This window comes from Chroicocephalus ridibundus, chromosome 10, assembly GCF_963924245.1.
Source record: "Chroicocephalus ridibundus chromosome 10, bChrRid1.1, whole genome shotgun sequence".
NCBI classification, from domain to species: Eukaryota; Metazoa; Chordata; class Aves; order Charadriiformes; family Laridae; genus Chroicocephalus; species Chroicocephalus ridibundus.
Genome location: NC_086293.1, coordinates 22826870 through 22849530, shown reverse-complemented (window position 1 = coordinate 22849530; position 22661 = coordinate 22826870). Strand labels below are relative to the sequence as shown.

The 22661-nt window shown below is 36.8% G+C and overlaps 1 protein-coding gene across 29 annotated transcripts in view; it reads left to right on the top strand.

Moving 5' to 3' along the window:
• Positions 1-22661, top strand: part of SLMAP (sarcolemma associated protein) — an 87678-nt gene that overhangs the window by 38899 nt on the left and 26118 nt on the right. For 9 of the 29 annotated variants that reach the window (XM_063348528.1, XM_063348512.1, XM_063348514.1 and 6 more), the window contains 11 exons: positions 1967-2039; positions 3398-3434; positions 5597-5659; positions 7232-7327; positions 7613-7684; positions 8547-8687; positions 10284-10421; positions 11478-11646; positions 11732-11782; positions 12370-12420; positions 16564-16626. In XM_063348528.1, the coding sequence (XP_063204598.1) occupies positions 1967-2039; positions 3398-3434; positions 5597-5659; positions 7232-7327; positions 7613-7684; positions 8547-8687; positions 10284-10421; positions 11478-11646; positions 11732-11782; positions 12370-12420; positions 16564-16626 (954 nt within the window). The remainder of the gene's footprint in view (positions 1-1966; positions 2040-3397; positions 3435-5596; positions 5660-7231; positions 7328-7612; positions 7685-8546; positions 8688-10283; positions 10422-11477; positions 11647-11731; positions 11783-12369; positions 12421-16563; positions 16627-22661) is intronic. The other 20 variants (XM_063348536.1, XM_063348518.1, XM_063348519.1 and 17 more) reach the window with 5 other exon arrangements.

Below are 22661 nucleotides of genomic sequence, written 5' to 3'. Positions count from 1 at the left end.
CTGTCCTGTCCACTCATCGCTATAATAATGTTTTGTATCTTGCTTTACCTTTCCTTTAGGCTTTCTCATTATTCTTTCAATTATAATGAACTGGTAGCTAAAAGACAGAGTGCAGAGTGTTGTGGGTTTTTTTCCTTTTTATAATTTTTTTTTAGGAACCTTATTAAAATGCATGGTACCTTTTCACAGTCTATTTAAGACCCTCAGCTAAATCCCCTTTGTCTCTTAATTATTCCTTTTTTTATACAAATAAAGCTCTTGCGGCTTTTAGGAGACTTTTGTTTTTCAGTCTGAGTCTTGATGGAAAAACTTCAGAATTCCATAATCTTGCAGCTGAGCCACCTGATATATATGACCCAAAGGTAAAGCTCCCTGTTGGTCTTTAATTTCATTTGCCCTAATACTTTCTTCTTGAAATCACTAATTTCGTCTTTATGCCTTAAAGGAAAGACTTTTTTTCTTTGTGAAAGCTGTTGTATTACATGCTGCAGCTAATATTACTAATGTATTTTTACAAGTGTTTTTGCAAGAACAGATTTGTGAATTCTGGGGAATTCTAAAGCTAAAAAAGACTCCAAACCCCATGGGTTAATCTGTTTTGAGAATAAGATCCTGACTGTTCTTCCCTGGCATGTAAATTTAATACTTTATCAGGTCAGTTACAAAAAACAAGGTGCTGTAGCCAAGGGGATACTTCTCCAAAGCATTAGTTTTTAGCACTGAATAAAGGTTAAGAACAACTCTGTTTAGTTGGATCATTTCTCCTGTATTTTTAGATTCTATTGAGGTAGCTTCCTCAAAGACATGTCTTGTTTCCCTGGAGTACTAACGTTGTCCTAAAACACCCATTGCCCCCTTTTTTTTTTTTTTTTTTTTCCCAAAGCCAGATTAACTGTTTTGCTGGTATTAATAACCATGAAAGTAGAGCAGCTATTTGTCTTTGTGTGTTGGTGGGTGCTTTAGGTGTAGTGGTAGATGATAGATGACCATATACTTATTTGTATCTGGCTTGTGGTAGTATTTTGGGAACAATCTTTGTCTGTCTTTCCATGTAACTGGAAAGATTTTTTTACTTCTGAAATCATAGAACCATATAAGAAAAAAAAAAACAAACCCCAGATGTAATTTTACTGTTTGCAATGTCATTGAAAATGGTACCAGTAACATTTTTGGGAAACACTGTGAAGAGAGGTTGAACTTGATGTAAGAATCAAATATTGCATTTCCTCCTCTTATTCCTTGGGATCTTTCTTGAGTTCAAAGAATCTTGAATTTAGTCCTGGAGAGGCAAACTTTCTCTGTGTGGAATGAGAGGCCGCCTGCCGAGGGCTGCGTGGTAGGCATGTACTACAGACGTACCAAAACAGAGGTGCATCGTCTTGAATGATGCTGCCCATAGCGTTCCAGGGCATGTACTTCTCGGTGGTTCCTACACTCTTCCTCTGTGCTCCCTTTTTGGTCCTTGTGTTTGTAAATAACAATCACTTGGCAAATTCCAGATGTTGAAGTGAGTGTCTAGTGACACAAATCGGGTGTGTTACCTTTTAGGTCCCTGGATACGTTCCTAGGAATCTTGTCAAAAAGGTAGTTCGTTATTTTGTTTATACTTCTGCATTCCTGTTACCTGGGACAGGTAAGATGCGTTCCTTTTTCCTCACTTCATGGTCGAAACATGGCGTTAACTTTAACTTGCTGCAGTAAAGACATCTTGCAGGCAGAAGTGGAACTGGAACAGCTTTGCAGCCAGGACTAAGCGCACGGTGTAATTGCGTCAAGTCTCCAGTGATGAAGTTTCCATCTCCAGAGGAGTCCGAGAAGGCAGACCCGGGCACGGGTGCTTGAAGGCAGCCATGCCTTCCCTTGTTTGCTTGCCTCGGGCGTTTCGCTTGGTTACTATAACATTCACCGTTGAACTTATACTTAAGTAGTAACAAATCATGATGACTTAGTATTTGTTTCTTTTCAGTTACCCATGGATGTATAGTCTCCACAATCAAACTGTTTCTTCCAGATGGAATGGAAGCTCGATTGCGATCAGAGTAAGAATAAGTATCTATTCATGTGTAGCAAAATTAAACTACTGAATAATGAGGATTTGATGAATATTATGTTTCGAATCAACATGGGAACGATTTCTTTTCCTGTGATCATGCAAAGAAAATAACTGAGAGCATGGTTCTCTTGCGGGCATTATGAAAAAGAAATCTCATTTGCTTGTTGCTTTTAGAAATTAAAACAACTATGAAAGAATAAAAAAGTTCTATACAAGAATAAAAAAGTTCTTATCAAGTTGGGCTTTTCTGACTGCCTGTGGTTTAGCGTGGAATGGGTGTTATAAACAAGAATACAGGACAAAAGAAAGCAAATGAGTGTTCTCCTTCCCTCTTTTTTATTTGGGATTATTATCTTTGCTCCTTTGAATGCACATAGACTTTACTAAAGTGGGGTCAATGGCTTCTCTCTCTGCGTATACGTAACACTATTTATATTCTTCAGATAAGTAATACAGTAATCTGGCCTCGTGGTGCGGTTATTTGGTGTCATAATGAAAGAAAGCTTTGCCTGGAATAAGGGGGGGAAAAATATAACATACGTTGGATGGAATAATGTTTGGAAACCCCGATGACTATTGAGAGTTTTTTGTGTATATGTGCACGTTTTGGAGAAAATTTCAAAGAGTGGTATAAACAAAAAACATAAATATTTTGTTTGCAGTAACTGCGTGCCAGTTACAAATGACATAAAATTGCTGAGGATAAAAGATTATTAGAATTATGTTTTTGATTGTTTATTTAATTATTCCTTTATCATTAGTATCCAGAAATATTTGCATGAAGCTTTAGGGTGTCTGCTTCTGGCAAGACAAGTCAAAATAAATTATTTTGGGAAATTTTCCATGTAATTGCATGTCCTAATAAGAAATAGTAGAAATGTGTGGACTTTTTAGATCTGATGAAAATGTGCAAATATAACATTGCTGTAGTGAAAGTGTACAAAATTCTCTAAGTTAGCAAATACTGTTTTACTCAGTTTGTTGAATTTTTAAACAAGAGTAGTATATCCACTGTCTTTTCATATCTCGTTTTGTGCGTGTAAATTGGTTTAAAGCTTAATAAATCAGTTTTTTAAAAAATCAAATATTATGTAGCTACTGAAATAAAAGTTGGTAAAGAGAGTTTTCAGAATAGACCTTGGATTTATAATTTGAAAATAGTTCTGTAACTTTGAAAACATCAGCATAGTATTAGCAGGTTTTGCATGTTTGTATATTAACTCTTCATTTTTATCTGAAGAATAAACTTTAAAAATACAAAGCGTCTTGAATTAATGCAGGCATCTTTTAGATTTTTGAACTGCTATTCTGCACTTTGTGTTTACTTTTAAATTTTTTTTTTAGTGTTATCCATGCTCCATTACCAAGTCCTGTTGACAAGGTAATTCAGTAATTTGCTGTTTTCTGCTTTATTGAGCCACGTACTGCTTTCTGACTTGTTATAAAGACGGAGAAATGGTGAAGTCCAGTTGTACTGAGATATGTTTTCCACTGTCTGTTTTTACCTAGTTTAATATTTTGAATGACATTTAAGGTAGAGAAGGTAGTGCAGTATTGCAGTGTATACTTTAAGGTACCTTGACTTCTGACAGTACGGCATCTGAAACACGACTTAAGAAAAAAACCCGTTGATGGTAAGGTGGTTAAATTTTCCGGTACAGGTTGACCGACTAAGAGGTCGTGGGTATTGCATAATTTGGTACTTGATCTGTTCTGTGGGACCCAAGAGTACCTTATGATTTGCTGTTTGGATGAGGTCTGATGTCCTTGTGTCTTGTTTTTTTTATGGAGGAGAAGCCGCACTGCACAGGCTGGAATGTGCTCTGGCACGTTCCAGAGACAGATTGCGACCAAACCTCTCTGCTCCTCTTGCACCTAATACCGCCAGAGTTGCTCACTGTAGAGTCATGGAGTCAGTAATGTCTAGTCTAATTTTTAAACTCAATTTTGATAATGTGGTGCACTTCTAAAACAGCTGTCAATAGACACGCTCTTGAGACAAGCAGTCAGGAATTGATCGTCTCTCCAGCCTCTAAAAAGAAAGATTAACTTAAATAGGTTTGAATCAGAGTTTTAAACATGAAAAACAAAATTTTCAGAAACTAAGGGAACTTATTTGTGAAGTCAGCAGCCCGAGGAGTCCATAGACTTTGCATTTAAGTTGAGGTTTCAAAACAGCGTATATAGCATGAATCCAGGCAAGGGCAGAAATTCTGAGGAGGGACTGTGTGAAAAACAGCTTCAAAATTATGTCAGTGTAGGAAGAGTGTGCAAGAATTAGTAAATAAACACATTTTGCCACCTCCCTGAGTCCAGACAGTTTCTGGGACTGGAGAAAGTAGGGAGTCAGGCTTAGCAAAAAACAGGCTTTAAGCCTGGCAGAGGCGGTGGCGTCACAGAGAATCATTTAGGTTGGAAAAGACCCTTGGGATCATCGAGTCCAACCATCAACCTCACTCTACAAAGTTCTCCCCTACACCATATCCCCCAACCCCACATCTAAACGAGTCTTAAACACATCCAGGGATGGTGACTCCACCACCTCCCTGGGCAGCCTATTCCAGTGTCCGACCACTCTTCCTGTGCAGAATTTTTTCCTAATGTCCAGCCTAAACCTACCCTGCTGCAGCTTGAAGCCATTCCCTCTTGTTCTATCGCTAATTACCTGTGAGAAGAGACCAGCACCAACCTCTCTACAGTGTCCTTTCAAGTAGTTGTAGGGAGTGATGAGGTCTCCCCTCAGCCTCCTCTTCCTCAAACTAAACAGTCCCAGCTCCTTCAATCGCTCCTCATCAGATTTATTCTCCAGGCCCTTCACCAGCTTCGTTGCCCTCCTCTGCACTCGCTCCAGCACCTCGAGATCTCTCGTATTGAGGTGCCCAGAACTGGACACAATGCTCAAGGTGTGGCCTCACCAGTGCCGAGTACAGGGGGACATAGTAAAACTTCTTTAATTGTATGTAAATAGAAATCAAGTAAGATGATGGTGCTAATATACAGCAACAACAGTTATGATTAGAGATATTATAGGTATTCCCCAAATCCGAAACAGGTACTTATAAAGATGAACGATGAAGACAATGTCTAGTAAGTCTCCAGAAAATGTGTGATGAATGTGCGTGTGTGGGACAGCGATGACATTGAGTTGGAATATGAGAGACTTTATTTGCAGTTCTGGAAACCTGATTTCTGTTTGTCCTTGGGTTAAATGGCTTCACCTTTGTGCACCTTGAGGTTTTTTTGTCAGCTTAATCTCAAGTAAAACAAAAGCCTTAAATTCTTTGCTGCGTTGGTGGTTCAAGAGCTTGTAAAGACATTAACACAGTGGGGCCTCAGTCCTCAGTTGGGAAGTTCTATCATAAAAAAAAAAAAGAAAAAAAGAGGAGAACAAAAAAAAGTAGAACAATAAATGATTGAAAATGCCAGTTGTTAGATAATCTTAAGTTTACCTTCATGACTAGATTTAAACGATGAATTTTCCATTGCTTGAGTTTAATGAAAAATCCAAAGCCATTTTGATTCTTAAATTTCTTTATTTTTCAGGTTGCTGCTAACACTCCCAGCATGTATTCTCAGGAATTGTTTCAGCTTTCACAGTATCTACAGGTAACTTTTCTCTTGACTGTGTTGTTTTGGCTATGTATTTAATCTTTGTTCAAAACACAGATCTTATGCTCTGTATATCTTTGTTTGGCTTGCAGTTTGTAAACTGGAACACGATAAGCATTTAACTATCTTTTTCTGTAGTGAAAGAATGTAAAACATTATTGCCCAGAGAGGTGGTAGGTGCCTCATCCCTGGAGACATTCAAGGTCAGGTTGGACGGGGCTCTGAGCAAGCTGATCTAGTTGATGTTCCCTGCTCGTTGACGTTGGACTAGATGGCCTTTAAAGCTCCCTTCCAACCCAAACTATTCTATTTTGTAATTGACCACAGTATAGACCTATGTAAACTTCTGGGATTTTGCATGAGGGGTATGAACTGTGACTTTTAAAAAAGAAACACGAAAGCTCCCTGGTTTGTAGAAGGCTCCCTTAATGCTCTGTGCCTGCCTCATTGTCCCCCACTTTCTTTTGCTCCCAGTATTTCAGGCGTCATCCACTGCAGTGAGTGTACCGGGGACAGGTTTAAAGGTTTTGGTAGAACAAAAGAAAGGGAAAACAAGATGTCATTTCACGTGTCCAGAACTAGTTTGTTTCTGTGAATATAATTTCTTGGTATGAATATTTCTGTCCCTGTATTTATTGGAAAGTATAAAGGAGGGCACGGTGGTGGCAGCTCTTCTTCTCATTGGTATCACCAGCCTTTCTGTGCCTGCTCCTGAGTCAGTTTTAATAGGTGTGTTTTTTCCTAAGATGTCGTGTCACAAAAGGGCTAGACTGCAAAATGACAACACATTGAAGTGTGGGCAAATATATATATATATAAATAAACTCTTTAGAAAGGATCATAAAAGCAACTTTCTGGAAAAGATGTGAAAACATTCTTCCTGCTAAATTCTACGTAGCTTTAATTTATGTATAGTTTTACTGACTAATTTTGCCTGTTTCTTCACATCAATGTCGAGGCTTCTGAGATGGGTACTAACATTATATGTATTTGCTGACATAGCAGGAAGCAGCTCAGGCAGATGCTCTTTCTTGGGAGGCCAAATATATACTTGCTCACCAGTCTGTTCATTCTCTATATCCTGGAATTGTTAACAAAGATGCTTTTCTATCTTACTGTCGTAAACCAAAAATAGAACAAAACCAGTAGTTCTTGCTTGGCATTTTAATTTTGTGACGTGATTTGAGGATGAACAGCTCATTGCATGGGAGCTGCCAAACTGCCTTTTGGTGTTTACAATTTTGTTACTCAAATTATTGACAAAAGTCGCAAGTGTTTTTAAGTCTTGGAAAGAATAACTTGTTTCTATGTGTACTCAGCACACACAACATATGCATGGAAAACGAAGCTTTTTAGCAACCTGAGGTTATAGGATAACATTTTTTAATTAAAATATCCAAGTAAATGTATGGATGGGTAAGATGGGATGGGCTTATTATAGTTTTGAATATGTGATAATGTTTTGTACTCACGCTTCCTTTTTTTTCTTGTATTTTGGTATCTCTTATGTTGCTTCTGTTTTTCCGAGTTGTTCTAGCTGAACTGACTGGTGTTCTGCTCTCTTCATAGGAAGCCTTACATCGGGAACAAATGTTGGAACAGAAGCTGGCAACCCTTCAGCGACTACTTGCTGTCACGCAAGAGGCTTCAGATACTAGTTGGCAGGTATCTGCAGGCATCCTTTTCCTTCATGGACTGAAATACGCAGTAGCGCATATTTTCGGTATTAATTTACAAAAACTGGGAAAGCAGCAGAAAGAATAACAAGCTTATGGCAGTTCTCTTAAACTGTGCAAAAGTTAATGTTTATATAAATTTAGTGATTATGTACCAGTTTGAAATAACTCTTAGTAGCAAATACTCCAGCAAAATTAAAGTCTTTAAAGCAAAACACTACGGGAACTACATAAAGCACATGTTAATACTAAGGCGATACTTCTTTTCTGCTAGGCTTTAATAGATGAAGACAGGCTGCTGTCAAGATTAGAGGTTATGGGAAATCAATTACAGGCATGTTCAAAGGTAAGTAGTTCACTTAAAGTTGAATTCTAGGAATGCTGAAAGATAGCTCTTTTGAAGAGTCTTGAAATTAGCTAGTTGTAGGAGAGCAGTTGGAAAACGAACTTTCTGAAATGAGCCTGTGCAGTTTTGGTAATCTGAATAGCATGAAAACTGTATATCTGTTCTGTGTTACGTGGAATCATTTTAAGTCTAGATAAACGGTTAGTTTTCAGCATATTTTTTTTTAGCGCGAACTGATTTCTTTTGTATATAACCATATAACCGTGTACATACTGAAATGCAGAAAAGGAATTTCTGTCATTGGTGAGAAGCAACCATCCTGTCCTGTTTCCTATGGATGTTTCTTTCCAAATAAGGATTTGAAAAAAGGCATTATGAGTGAGCTATCTGATGGTCAGAGACAGAATAACAAGTGTCCTCTGCCTTGATTGTTCTTTAGGCCACCTGTGCCTGCCTTAAATTTTTGTTTTATTTTATTTTCAATTCCTCTCAACTACCTACACTAAAAGATCTTTCTTTGCAGGTCCTGTTTGAGGTCTTTCAGATGGGACCTCGTAGGTCTCTGGTTTGTCAAATTGTAGGTCTCCTAGGCTTGACCTTGTCTTAGCCGCGCCAAAAAAACCCCTATAGTTTTCCTATAATCAAAGCTGCTGTGTGCTGCCATACATACACTTCAAAAAATGGCTGCTTTGCACCCCGTCATGCCAAGAATCTTTGATCGCTGATTTTTCCATAGCATTTTCCCGTCTACCAGAAATTGCTAAACATTTTGGAATAGAACATGTCTTACTCACAATCTAATATATTTAATCAGCAAAATACTAATTTATATTCTGTCTTTGTGTCTGAATTATATGCACAGAATCAAACAGAAGACAGTATACGAAAAGAGCTTATAGCATTACAAGAAGACAAACACAACTATGAGACAACAGCCAAAGAGTCCCTGAGGCGGGTTCTTCAGGAGAAAATTGAAGTGGTCAGAAAACTGTCTGAAGTGGAGGTACTGCAGTTCCATGCCCAGTCTTCTGGAAATGCTGAAATATTATAACTGCTGCTACTTAGATCGCTGTTTTACTGCCTGTAATGTGCCAGTATGTGTTGTATTGGGGCACTTGCAGTATATTTAGTATTTCTCCTATTGGACAACACTTAGCTTGTTAAACAGTTAATGAGAAACTATTCTTTAAGCTCCTCCTCCTTTTCCTGTCGGATCCCAAAATTCATGAAGCTGCCTTACCGAAGGCAGTATGTGAGGGGAAAATGGCATACAAACATTAGAAAAATGCTGTTAGACCTTCCTTAAACTGTAAAATTTATGGAAGCATAAGCTTAACCACTCATACAAATTACACTTAAAAATGAGCTTTTAAGATGACAAAATGTTGGGCACTTTCTTTAAATAAGATTTCTGCCCCTCTAATAGCTCACATGACTATCTGTCTTTCGCATTATTTTCTCTTTGCTTATCATTATTTGCTATGTTCCTTTAGGTAAAGAAATACCATCAGACTTAAAATTTTAAGTTCTCAAAGTGTCTACCCTCTTCAAGCTTTTTAGAGAATGCAATGCTGTAATAAATTACCTTACAGCATTTCAGTTAAATGCCCCTTTTTATATTGTAATAGTTCTTGATAGGTTTGTTAATGTTTACTTCTAGCTTTCTTCTCCTTTCCAATCCTTTAGTAAGTCAGAAGATTCTTCTTACTTGCTACTTAATGCTTTGTACTTTGACTCTTGGGGCAGAAATATTAATTTAACTTTAGTAAGAGATTTGCTTGAGTCCTTCGTGCCACAGGCTTTTTTCTCCACCCAGAAGAATCATTGGCTTCTGGTTGAAAGTTATGCTTTTAATAATTATTATATAATGTAGTTTTGAATCCACTTTTGTTTAAAGATGTTTTGGTGGTGAACTAAGTCAGAGCTTGTTAAAAAAATATATATAAATGAGGAACCAAATTTTGTGCTGTAAGGAGGAAACTCTATGCACCGTTTAGTTGTGCTGCTATCACCAGCTGATGGAAACTTCTGGAGTGTTCCTTGTCTGGAGACCCAGGTGCCTCTTGAGTAAGAGGATCTTAGTTCAGGTGCCTTTCCACTGTTATGAAGTTCAGAAAAAGATTAGGACACTTCCTGGGAGCCTTTTTGCTTATATAATGTGTTAAATCTTCTTTTGCTGGGTGAAAGGTATGATGAAATCTATTGATTACATCGAATCACAAATTATTATAAAACTTTCACAACTTATCATAAAACAGAAGAGAGTGGGGGAGGTGGATCACACACTTCAGTTCTTTATTTCTACGAGTCACAATTAATTGTATAACCAACTGCGGGGTTTTGGGTTTGGGTTTTTTTTTACATGTGCATGAAGGTAATGTGTTTTCACGTGATCTCTTCTTTAAGTACAACATTACAAAAGTTTGTATAGATAATGTTTTTGCCAGGACTTGATCTGTTTGTTTATCTCAATTTAGGAACAAAGCAGTTAAATATGATTAGTTACCTATACTGTTTGGGAAAAACAGATCAGCTTCAATGTTTGGTGGATTATTAGTCTCTATTTTTTTATTTATTGCATAATAATTCTATCTTACAGCGGAGCTTAAGTAATACAGAAGATGAATGTACTCACCTGAAAGAAATGAATGAGCGGACTCAGGAAGAATTAAGAGAATTAGCTAATAAGTACAATGGAGCTGTAAATGAAATTAAAGATCTTTCTGACAAGCTAAAGGTAATGACACCATGTCATCTGACTTATGATGATACTATAGTGCATGGAAAAAATAAATACAATTTAATTTGTAATGTAGCAATCAAATAAAGGCGAAGAAACTTTATAAACAACAGGTAAATGAAAGAAAGATGCACATCATCTTTTACCTATTCTTTTGGTTTACATTTAATGTACTTGAAAGTGTTATTTCAGTAAATTGCTGAAAAGGTTCCCTTTTTGTTTGCTTTGAAAGTTACCATAAGTTATCATAAACTTCTTAAGTATATTAATACTTAAAGGTCCTTTATGCTGGAGAACAAAATAATCCCCACACATAAAAAATAAAAGTATGATAAAGCCTGTTCCCAAAGAGTCTCCGATCTAGTCTCCATCTAGAAGATGTGGAGGAGGAAGGTAGTTGTGTTCTTTGTAGACCTGAGGCAGTTGTTGCATTTGTCTTGGATAAATACTGGAACTTTGGTTCCTTGGGTCCTGGTTCAGCACCTCAGACAGAAGATTTTTCTTTCCAAATTGAAATGTTAAATTGCTGGTCTTAAGACCATTGGTTTCCCAATTATGAGTTAATCACTGATGTTGATGATGGGTATACACAGAAGGATCAAAATTGAAACTTATTACCTAGCTTTGAGGGAGGAGAGTCTTTGAAACATTATCCTGAAATCCAGCAAGGAAAAAGATGTGGCTTTCCATCAAGTTGGTCTGTGCAGTGTATATTCCGTTCAGAAGGACTCTTGGGTTTTGATTGATTTGACGTGCTGGGAGACTTTAGGTGTTTCTTAGTTCTTGGGCCCTGGTACTTTTCCTGTAAAACTTTAGGTTCCCCAGACAAAAAGTTAGTTAAGATATTTTGAGATTTTCTCTTTGTTACTGTGCTTGAAGTAAAATTTATAGAAAAATAACAGCAGAAAAATTTTGCATTGTTTCAATTTTCTTTATCCGACTAGCAAAGAAAGTTACTAATGTACTTTCAGATACACAAAACTCAAGGTAATCTTTTCCTTTACATGTTAATTTTGATTTATTTGGCGATTCTTTTAATCTTTTTTTGAGCAGGTAGCAGAAGGAAGACAAGAAGAAATCCAACAGAAAGGACTGGCCGAGAAAAAAGAATTGCAGCATAAAATAGATGAAATGGAAGAGAGAGAGCAAGAGCTTCAAGCAAAAATAGAAGCTTTGCAGGCTGATAATGACTTCACAAATGAGCGGCTAACTGCTTTACAAGGTTAGTCACTAGTGGGGAAGAAACTTTGATTATTTGTTTTTCTTTTAATCTGTGAAATATCTCTTTCTTGGACTTTTGTTTACAGTACGGTTAGAACATCTTCAAGAGAAAACTCTTAAAGAACACAACAGCTTAGGTAGGTGTGATCAGTTTCTTGTTTTAAGCTGGTTTCCAGATTTTCTGTTCAATTACTTTTATTATAATAACCTTGTAGTCTAGGGGTCTGGCAGAAGAATAACGCCTTACAGTTATCCCAGTAGCGCATTCTTCTTGGTGTCACTGGTTAACACCGAAAGCCGTGTGGCCACAACAGAATGCCAGCAGAGGGCACTCCGGTTGTGAGTCTGCAGACTTCTGGGTCATTGCTCAATTTAGAGCTCTGATTGTGCCCCCTCAGCTGCAAGATTTTCAAAGTTTTTGTATACATATATGTAACAGGATTTCTTACACGCATATATATATGTGTGTGTGTATATGTATGTATGGAATAGGCTGTAATTACATGGATGATAATAACCCCTTATACGTTTGAACAAACAGGAACATGATCTGTAGTGCAGGAAAACACTCTAAATTTTGCCTGTTTTGTTTGATTAGATTAGATATTTAGGAGGAGGAGGACGTAGGAAAAGCCAGATACATTTCACAATTCTGTATTTATAAAGAAACAAAACGCAAAATGTTTTGCTTGATTCCAGAAATAATACCCTTTCTTAATCCTAGGCATACAAGTTGACGACTTCATACCTAAAATTAATGGGAGCACAGAGAAAGGTAGTGTATCTTAAGGCTACCTTTTGTCTTACGGTTGATGTTTGAAGTTGAAAAAATTCCAAGTGTCCTCTAAAGTTTTACTTTAAATAATATTCTGTTAAAAATGAAATTCTATTTGTCCACTCCTCTGACCAGCATTTTTTTTTGCTTAGACTTTCAGTCTAGATGTTTTTAGAAAGTTTTATAAAACTTAATGAGCCAACTTGGAAGTCGTCGTCTTTTTTTTTTTTTTTCTTGGGCTCTCACTGGAATCAGTAGGAGTCTACCAAATGATGTCAGGATTGTGATACAAGAAAGTGGAAAACTCATTGACTTTTTTCCTCTTAATTTTATTTTCCCTTGCAACACAGACATATACCATTTTTCTAGTAAATTGGGTATGGTAAGTAAAATCAGCAAAACATTTTTTTCTAACTATAACATATGAAAAACATGAGTACATGAACTACATAAATAGTGGAAACTAACTGTTTAAAAATCAGGAATGACTTTATGTAAAACAGGAATGAATACAGATTGAACTAATTGATGGGTTTTTAAAAGACCAATTAGTTAAAGCTAAGTATTTTAACTAATATATCTTAACATACACTTTAAATGTTTTAAATAAAATTGTCTCATAAGACTATGCCGAATATCCCATACAGCAAAGATTATTCCAGTTATAATTCTATGTTCACTAAATTGTTCCATTGGCTAAGATATATTTGTCCTCTTATAATTTTAAATTTTCCTCGATGTAGTTGCCTCAGCACTTGCTGTGTCTTGCTAGATAGCGAAAGCTCTGGGGGATGCTGGTAGCATTAAAGAAAGGTTGGGGCACTTACAGAACTTGTGGTTTTAACTAATATTCACAGTGTTTGAGGATTACCATATACATTCTTGAAACAAAACTTTAGAACTATATATGCTCTAATTCTTAGCTTTTTTACCTTTTTTATTATAAATGAAGAACTTCTTAACTAGGGAAACTAATAGCAAAACAAAAGTAGTTAATCGTGGCATAACCTCATGACTATTTCTTATTTGGGGCAGGAGGAGAGATCTGTCAAACACTGAAAGGAACAGTACAAAACCCTTCCCTTAATCGAAGTACTAGTTATCCCGCGGTATCTTAGCATTTTAGGCACTCGGCTGCGGTGCACGCTGAGATTAGCAAGCAGGAGACTTAATGTCTGTTTCCAGTTCTCTGAACGGCCATATTTTATTTTTAGGTACATCTCGAAGATGCATAATTTTAGGTTGATAATACTCTTAATGCTTGATAGAATGGTTGAGAAAGAAATCTGCTTTTAACTTTTTTTTTAAATCATCAGCCCCAGAAAATAGTTAACTTCTTTTCAAAGTAAAACAGAGGTACTACACAGGGATTGTGATTCTTCATTCTAGTCACGTAAACCGTAAAAGGCTTTGAAAGTTAAGTTGTTGGAGGTTATTAGAAAAGCATGCAGTACTGTGGACAAAAGTAGCTCGGAGCTAAATTGGGATTTTTAATAAAAGCTTTCAAACTTTGAGTGCCAATACATAATTGTTTTAGAGAAATACTTGATAACATGACACTAAGATTGATTTTTTTTTTTAAACAAACACTTTTTTGTATGTTTTAAAATTGTTGGCAGGAGTGTCATGTTAGTTTTTAAAGTACTGCTAACTCTTATTAGTCTGAGTTTAAAAATTCTCTGAAATATCATTTCAAATTAGAATTAATTACTATGTGATTATAACAAATATTCTTGTATCACCGATATTCACTTTTTTTGTCACAGTCGAAGCAATCCCTTTTTGACTTATTTTGGATTGTGTAAGAGTCAAAATGTCATCTGGATGGATGCATGAAAATATAGATTCCTCCACCCTATAAGTAACAGTAGAACTTGTGCTTAAACCTGCCGCTTTCTTTTTGTTTATGAATATGAACAACATATAACTGCTCATTCAAGTTGTCTTTGTCTGTTTATACAGTCTATCACCTTTTTCTGTCATGCATCTACCATTCTATTTTTTTAATTCTATATTTTAGCTTAGTTTTCCATTATTCTGTCCGTTGTACCACATTCTTCTGCATCTCTGCTGTACCTGGTCCATCCACATTTCCCTGGCGTTTTAGAGCTTTCTGGCCCGTGTTCTCTTCATGACAGTCTGTGCCTTTCTGTATCTTCCTGTCCTTTATCGAGCCCTCATATAGTGACAGATGGGCAGCAATTTTTTTCTGCCAGATTTTGGATTTTGTTCTCTTGAAAGCAGCAGGAAGCAGCTACTGTTTTTTTTTTTTGCTGAGTAGTCTTGTGTTATTTTAGAAGAGCTAAGAATTTAGGGGATATAATGTAGATTCAGCAACGTTGGCAGTGAAAAAGGTTGTAGCTATTTTGCATAAAGGAAAGATTTTCCTTGAAGGCAGAAGTCAGAAATTCAAAATTTTGGTCTTTGTGCTAAATGGCAGAAAAATTAAAGGAATTTTTAAAAGTCTCCTCTATCTGTATACAAATGTGTACATACCACCGCACCCCCAACAGTCAGAGGAAAATGGTGGTAAACCCATGTAGAATCAGTATGTGTTTTAGGGTTCCTTTTGTCTATCTCACAAAACTTTAGGTCAAGTCCTCAAGATATGTTTATAGGCACACTGCCTAATTGGTGCAAGAATAAGAACTTTACACGTTATTTTTTTCTGTGGGTGTCCATAACACTAAAAGAGCTGCAGTCTGAGTAGAGGAACTAAGAACTCATGTTACAGTCTCTCTAGAGTCTTTTTGTAGTGAAGTGTATTGAGATGTTGATGGTTAGGCGCTCCTTTTCTCTCATTGCACATACGGAAAGGCTAGTGCAGAGGAGAGTAAGTTTCTTGTACCTCAAGCTACTGATAAAGGTTGTGTAGGACCGAGTTATTTCAGTAAGTGCTATGTTTCGCAGGGAGTTGCACTACCCCTGGCTTTCATATATACATTTTGCGAGCCATAGATTATACGAAGAAAGATACGGGAAATTTGTATGCGGTCACTTAGAGGATCCTGTAGAAAGGCGGAAAAAAAGAGAAAAGTTTAATCTGGAGAATAAATGTTACAGCCATGGTGCTGGTTTGTGTACTGAAAAGCAGCCTTTTCAGATTGCTAGAGTCTTGAGGTCAAAGGATTTTTGAGGTTCTCTAGAAAGGAAGCGTTAGCACCTTTTTACTTAGAGAGGTGCAGATTCCAATGGCGTTGGGAGCTGAACAAGGTCCCATTGACGGACTGGGGTGAACCTGGGCATTGAGACTAGTTTTAGGATCTCGACTGTAGAACTGTCCTTTCAAAAACTGTTGTTTCTGTTCAGTGGAACTTAGTTTAAAAAGTAAAGGAAGGTATTCAGTGACACTTTTAAAATAAATGTTTTTCATTTCAAGAGGATATTGGATATGAAGAATAAACATGAAGACTAAAGAAAAACTTATTAAATGCCCTTTTAAAGCTAATAAAAATGCTGAAGAATATACGTTGAATACATGTTGTTTATTCCTTCAATGCCTCAATTTGGTATTTGCAATTGTCCATGTCTGATTATGAATTAAAAAATTGGAGGAACTAGAGGCATCAGTGTTATGGAGCTGCGTGTTTCAGCAATGTATCAGTTTTAAGTATTCTAAATGTATTGTGATTTAAATATCACTTACGTGCATTAATCTTTTTGTAAAAAAATATGAAGTTGTCAATGGAAATTTAGTGGAAGTCACTTGTCACCACCTAAAACCTGAAAGAGCAATACAGCAAATGGCAAATGTGGAATCTTTGGACTTCTAATAATTGGTTCTTCCTAAATTCGGTTAAATAAAGTTGTTGGGTTTTTTTTAAATAGCTTCTATTGAGGTAAGGGGCTCTTTATTATGCTTAAGAACTGCTATTAGATTTTAGCATTTAAAAGTGCCCTTTGAAAATGCGTTTACAGTACTTCTTTCTTCTGATCAGTTCAAGAGAGTAATCTATTTTCTAATATCACTCAGACATCATTTCACAATTTCAATGTCTTGTCTGTTTGCATAGTAACTCAGATTTCAAAAGTTCACTGTAAATACGCAATTACAAATACTGTTAATATACCTTTCAAACTTTTTGTTGCATCAATTTGAAAATGATAAGAAGATGTAAACTTAAGTGTTTCTTTCTTTACTAGAGCACTTTCTTTCAAAGAGTGGAGGGGACTGCACTTTTATTCATCAGTTCATAGAATGTCAGAGTGAGTACAAGAGTGTTCATCACATTTGCTTTAAAAACAACAGAAAACCCAGAAAAGGTGGATAAAACTCAGAATTTGTCAGTACTATTTAATATTTCTGTCATAGCAGAAGTTTTCTGAGCACAGAATTGTGGCATTGTGATAGTGAGCAGGTGCCTGCAGTAGTAAGAGGATATCTTTGCCCTTGCAAAGCGATGATCACATTGTCTCTTCTTAGAGTTAGTCCTGTCCTCTGACCAATAAAAGGGTGGCAATGTTGCCCCATTATGCTTAAAACTGAGTGCCGTTTTTCACCTGTTACGAAGTAAGAAGCTGAAAGCCTAACGCTGTCAGCTTAAGCAAACATCCCAGGGGCAGTAGGACAGAGATAAGGTAATGGTGCCTTTTCTTCATTTCACATATCTGTAATCTATCTGATAATTAAAGGTCTGACAGAGAGCAAAAAGGAAAACAATACCTTAATTTTTATGTGGAAATCTAAGAAATTCTTTTAAGATTCTAAAAAATAGAACAGAAATATGCAGTACCAATCTTTAGAAAGATGTGTTGTTCTGGAATGAGAAACAGGTTTTCGAAGCAAATGACTTTTGAAAACGGGTAATAAATCAGCGCACTCTGCGTATCTGGAATTAAAGAAAAACTTAAGATGTTAATACTCTTTGTCCACTGAGAGAAAAATATCATTAAGATGGAGAGAAAAGTGCTATTACACTTCAAAGAAAACTCCTTTGTAGCATAAAGAACTATTTTTTGACTCAAGAGGTTACAGAATTATGTACCTGAAGTTGAGCAGAGAGAAATATTTATAAGCGGAAATAAGACAGTATTTTTTTTGACATTATGCCTGTTGGACTCTTCCCTTTTAAATTCCAATACGGAAGTGTAACAGACTTGTTTGACTTTACTCCTTGTGATATGGATTGCAGTGCTATAAACTGAATAACAGGATACTGCTAATATTTGTCTAAGAAAATTTAAACTTTACTCATTTGAAAAATGTTTATTTTAAAAAGTGCATTACTGGTAGCTGTCTTCTATCAGGCTGAAGTGTAAAATAATTTTAAATTTTGCAAAGATCTTGTATGAGTCCTCTTTATTCAGTACATAAAAATGACCTGAAGTTAAATGTTTGAGTAAAAATATTTTTTGTCTAGAGTGAAGATGAGGAGCAGGCTGAGTGATGTTCAAATGCAAATTGGTTGCCTGTTCTCATTTTTTGGATGTTAGTTTAACCTATTTTAGCAAAACTTGTCTTAGTATCACCTCTGCAAACTACATGTGACCAGTCTTGTCACTATTGAGAAGCAAAAGCGGCTGTCAGGATCTAGTAAAAGATTCTAACATGCAATTGAAATAGTAACAAAAGAGTAAAATGAAGATCAATTTACTCATGCTTCCTCCTTCTTGAGAGATTGAAAGCTAGATTAAAGACACTTTAAGGCCTCAATTGCATTATTTTTAAGAGAGTGAATATGAGCTCAAAGGTATTCTGCATTTTTTGGTGCCAGTATAAGGTTTTACTATCTAATCAAGAAAAAAAAAAAGATTTCACATCAGCAGCTCGTGTGTTTATTTCTGGACTGAAAATCGGTCTTTCCCAAATTCAAATATGTTTCGTCAGGCCCCACAAAATCATGAGGTCAAAAAACTGCAAGCGGTGGGATCTGTTATTTAAATTTTGTGTATAAGTGCTGCCCTTCAGTCCTGCGCCTGCCTCTTCGCTCTCTGCAGCAGTGAGGGTGTAGCTCCGAGGTCGCCAGGAACTGGAGTTCTAAGACGCACAGAAATGCTTAAGTGTGGGAGAATATCATAAAGACTGGCGATGTTGAGAAAGAATATATCGTTCATCATATGATACTATGCTATCATAGAGATTTAGTTATCGGAAAGAAGCAGGTTTATTATTCAAAAAATAATAATATGATAAAAATCCCAGAAAATAGGAGTCACTCATTGAAGTTGTGTTGTGTAGGGTTTGCTGGTTTATAGTACGAGCAGAGGAATGAAAACTATAGAATCTGCAAACCATAAGAGAAATCTTAAAAGAAAGGTGAATTGAGACAACTGTGCAGCTTGTCTAGAAGAAAAGGGTCTGACTTGTGGTGGTACAGAGGGGAAGTGCGCATCTCCAGAGTTTTGGGGAAGAAGCACTTCAATTGGGAAAGCAGAGGCAGAGAAGTGAGGGAAAACAGCGTGAGTCAAGGGACTGGAGTGTGTAAGATAGCCCAGGAAGGAAAATTAGATGATTCAACAATCTATACAGTTGCTACAGAGATATAAGGCAGCTGAAAGCGCTTATCAGTTAAGACTAATCGAGACTTCTGAAGGTACTAAAACTACAATTCTTTTTTTTGGTGGGGGAGTAAAAACAAGTTGCAGATCTTATTCAAGCTGCATTGCAAGTGATTGCACTTGGTTAGCGTTGTTTCTAAAATCTGGCTTCTGTAGGTTTTTAAATACATTTTTAATATTTTTTTTATTTTTTAAGCAGAATACAGCTCAGGACACTGCCCAGTAATCTGTCCTGATCTATAACGTGAATGTTATGAAATCTTGCTCTGAATGATCTGGGAAGTCTGTTATTTTCTAATCATTACATCCAGTTCGCTTGTTGCTCATTTCATAACTTTTTTTTGGTAACCACTGGTGAAAACCAGTGACATCAACAGCAAAAGTCGTGGTGGTGCTTTTTATTAGTACACGATATGAGTTATTACCAGAACTGGTGATGATGTATAGACAAAAGAGAGATGTGCTGCCCTACTAGCTTCCTGTCTTTCACTCCAGTCTAGCTCTTCTTCGCGTCCTTATTTTTTTTCCTCTCTGTGATGAGGAAAATTTTCTATGATTTTGAAATGCAAGTCAATTTTTTCTTTTTTACTAAGTGGCTTTTTGTTGGTTTCTGTTTTTTGTTTGTTTGGTTTTTTTAAATTTATCTATCTAAAATGACATAATTTTTGGATGGATTGAATGTCTATTTCCATTAATTTATGACCTGCAGATGGCAATTACAGCTGCTTAGTATCACTTTTTTCAGATGGTTTGAAATTTGTGTGTTGAGGGCCAGGTTTCCTTTCACTGGTCTTCAAAACCGGTCTCCTTCAAAGACTAATTTGATACTGAAACACAAAATGTATTGGGGGCGTGTTACTTCAGTAATTGTTATAATGTTAACAGATCTTAACTATTATATTAACTCAAAGTGATAGGCAACCTAAATCTAAAAGGGAGTCCTTAAATTGAAAAGATAGGAAATGCCTAAAAACCTAAAGGAAAGCTGCCTTTGAACTGCATTCATCGGCAAAAAGAAACATAGACTGTCTTAAAGATGAACTGAAAGCTTAACTTCAAAGCAGATTATATCGGTTAAAATTACTATTATTTATGATACGTATCAGTAACTCTTTGTTTTCTGTTAAGTAGTGACTGGATAGGATGAAAGATAAAAGTTATTTATGCCAGACATTAAAGCTAGGATCCTCACCCTAAGTTATGTAGAGCCAAAAACGCATGTCTTGATTCAGGGAATATGTGACTGGATTTAAAAAAAAAAAAAAATTAAAAAATTTAAGTTTATGAGGTTTTCTGCTTTTACTTTCTGATTGTTGTGGATTCTGCTGTTTTTAGTGACTAGGGTGGTAACAGAGTGCAGACGAAGATCCTATGCAGTTCACTGACCTCAAAATCCACTTTTCTGTTTATCTAAATATACATAGGCATGCAGAAATAAACTATTTTTTGTTGGCTTTGAAATATACAAATGCTAGCCTTCCTAAAACACAGAGAATGCTTACTTTGGTAGTTTGGTGAGTTAGGAGGGATGCCAGTCCCCCGGTGAAGGGTACTGGCTGTGCCAGCCTTGGGTCACACTGGGCGAGGGGACTGGTGTGTTACTGCTGAGGTTCCTCGCTGAAGAAACAGTGTCAAGAAGGATGCTTCTGTACAAAGGTTGAAATTCATAATGAAGGTTAGAAAATAGTAAACCACCATGGAAAAGAAAAAAAAAAGTCGTCTGCAGTATTCTTTACTCATAGGAACTGAGAATTCTTACAAGTGTAAAGCGCTACTGCGAAGGTTTCCATTTGGAAAAACATCTGGCTCAAGAAGACTAGATTCTTTGTTTTGTACTGTAATTATTCTGGTTTTAACAGTTACTGAATTGTGAAAACTCCAAGATCTGTTGATTCCTAATGCTAAGTTTTCTTCTGTAAACTGATTATAGAAGCCTATTTGAAGCTAACAGTCCAGCATAGATGAGGCGTTACCCCTTCAGACCAAGCAGTTGGTAGCTACTTGGAGTGTGCGGTTTTTGCTTTCAGATAACTTTTTTCAGACATAAGGGCAGAATTCCCCACCTGCTTTCTTGCTGCCTTCCTCCCCACCCCCCTTCCAGCCTCAGATGAGTACTGAAATAATCACGTATGAAGACTTTTGTTTAGATTTTTTTTATTTATTTTTTTTTAAAAAGTTATTTTATGGAAGACAGCTCATGGTATCACTCAGTAACTCTTCACGTGTGGCTGCAGTAACCTGACTCCTGCCGCGGTCCCTCCTCGGTGAAGGCACAGGGACTTTCTCCAGCTCTGACGAACTTGAGGTTGTTCTGAATTTGGATGATGAGTAATCTCCTACAGTTGCTTGAGATCTGAAGCCAATCCTGAAAATCCAGTGTGCCATTCAGTGTATTTCTGAAGCAGTATTTTTAAAATGTTACAGGAATGCTGGACAATATTTGTAGGCGGAGGAAATAGCTCTTCTTAGGCTGGTTTGTCTGGCTGTAGGGCTGGGAAGGGGACAGGACGAGCTTTTGGCCATGTAAACCCTTCTTCAGACCTTGGTGGTTTGTTTTTTTTTTTTTTGTCTGAAAGCTTGTCTACTATTTAGGGTTGAAAAAGATATCTCCATGCAAATGTTGTCCTGCGTGTCATGGTTACAGCAACAGACCATCAGAGGAGTACAGAGACTTAATCTTCAGAGCTACTTGAAGCTGGACATGCTGACTGAAGCTCGCTTTTTTTTTTTAATTAAAAATTTGAAAAGGATTTACTGTCATCCAGCTTCCTTAATCCGAACTCCTCCCATGTGTGCTGTTCCTTGGGTCTTCTCTGTGTCTCAGCTCCCTGTGTGGAGCACGAGGGGTAACCATCGCGCCGGGTCCCTGCCTGGTGGCCCGGGCTGGGGCAGGGAGAGCGCGGAGGAGAGGCAGGGGCGGATCCAGCCAGGGTCTTCGGTGGTGTAACAGCTCTCAGCATTGGCTGAATTGAAAGATTTACTGCGTAGAAATTGATGATGTGATCTGTAAGATAAGTGACCCTCGATAATTTGCGTGTTGGCATCACTAGCAGGTTGTTAAGGAATTTGAAATAATGAAATTTCATCTGAAAAAGAAATTAATTAATTACTGGTTCAATAGCTCTTTTAGTGTCTTCGATCAATCCAAACCTTTTCTTCTGTTGGTCTTACTGTTTGCGTTCGTGTCCTAGCTGGAGTTAGGATGAAGTTAGCAATCTGGTCTCAAATTCCGTGGTTTAGGTTTTTATGCACCTGATGTACATGAACAGACTTCCCTGTCAGTGCTGTATGTAAACCCAATTTTGGTGAACCTGAATGTGGTGCATGCACAATTTTTTGGAAGAAAGACTATTTCTGCGTACCTTTCATAGGCACTGGTAAAGCAGTTGTGATGTGGAGGTGGCTTCTCATTTGCTCTTTTATTGTGGCGTATTTCTAGGTTTCTGCTGTTTTGGGTGGTTATCTATTTCAGGCAACCAGCTCTTAGAATTCATTTTTTTGGTAACTGTAACTTGAGAAATGTATTAATTATTTAATGCACCCAGTTAGATTTAAAAAAAAAAAATCATAAAAATTAATTTTCCTAACTTCTCATTAGTGAACCGAAGCATTAATAATGTAAGCTAATAAATTGCGGAAGACGTAATTATGCACTTTATCACAAAGTTCCAGCAGGCTTGTGTCTCTGTTTCATTATTCCACGCCAGAATAAAGTTTTTGTTCGGGCCCGAGTAGGAAGTAAT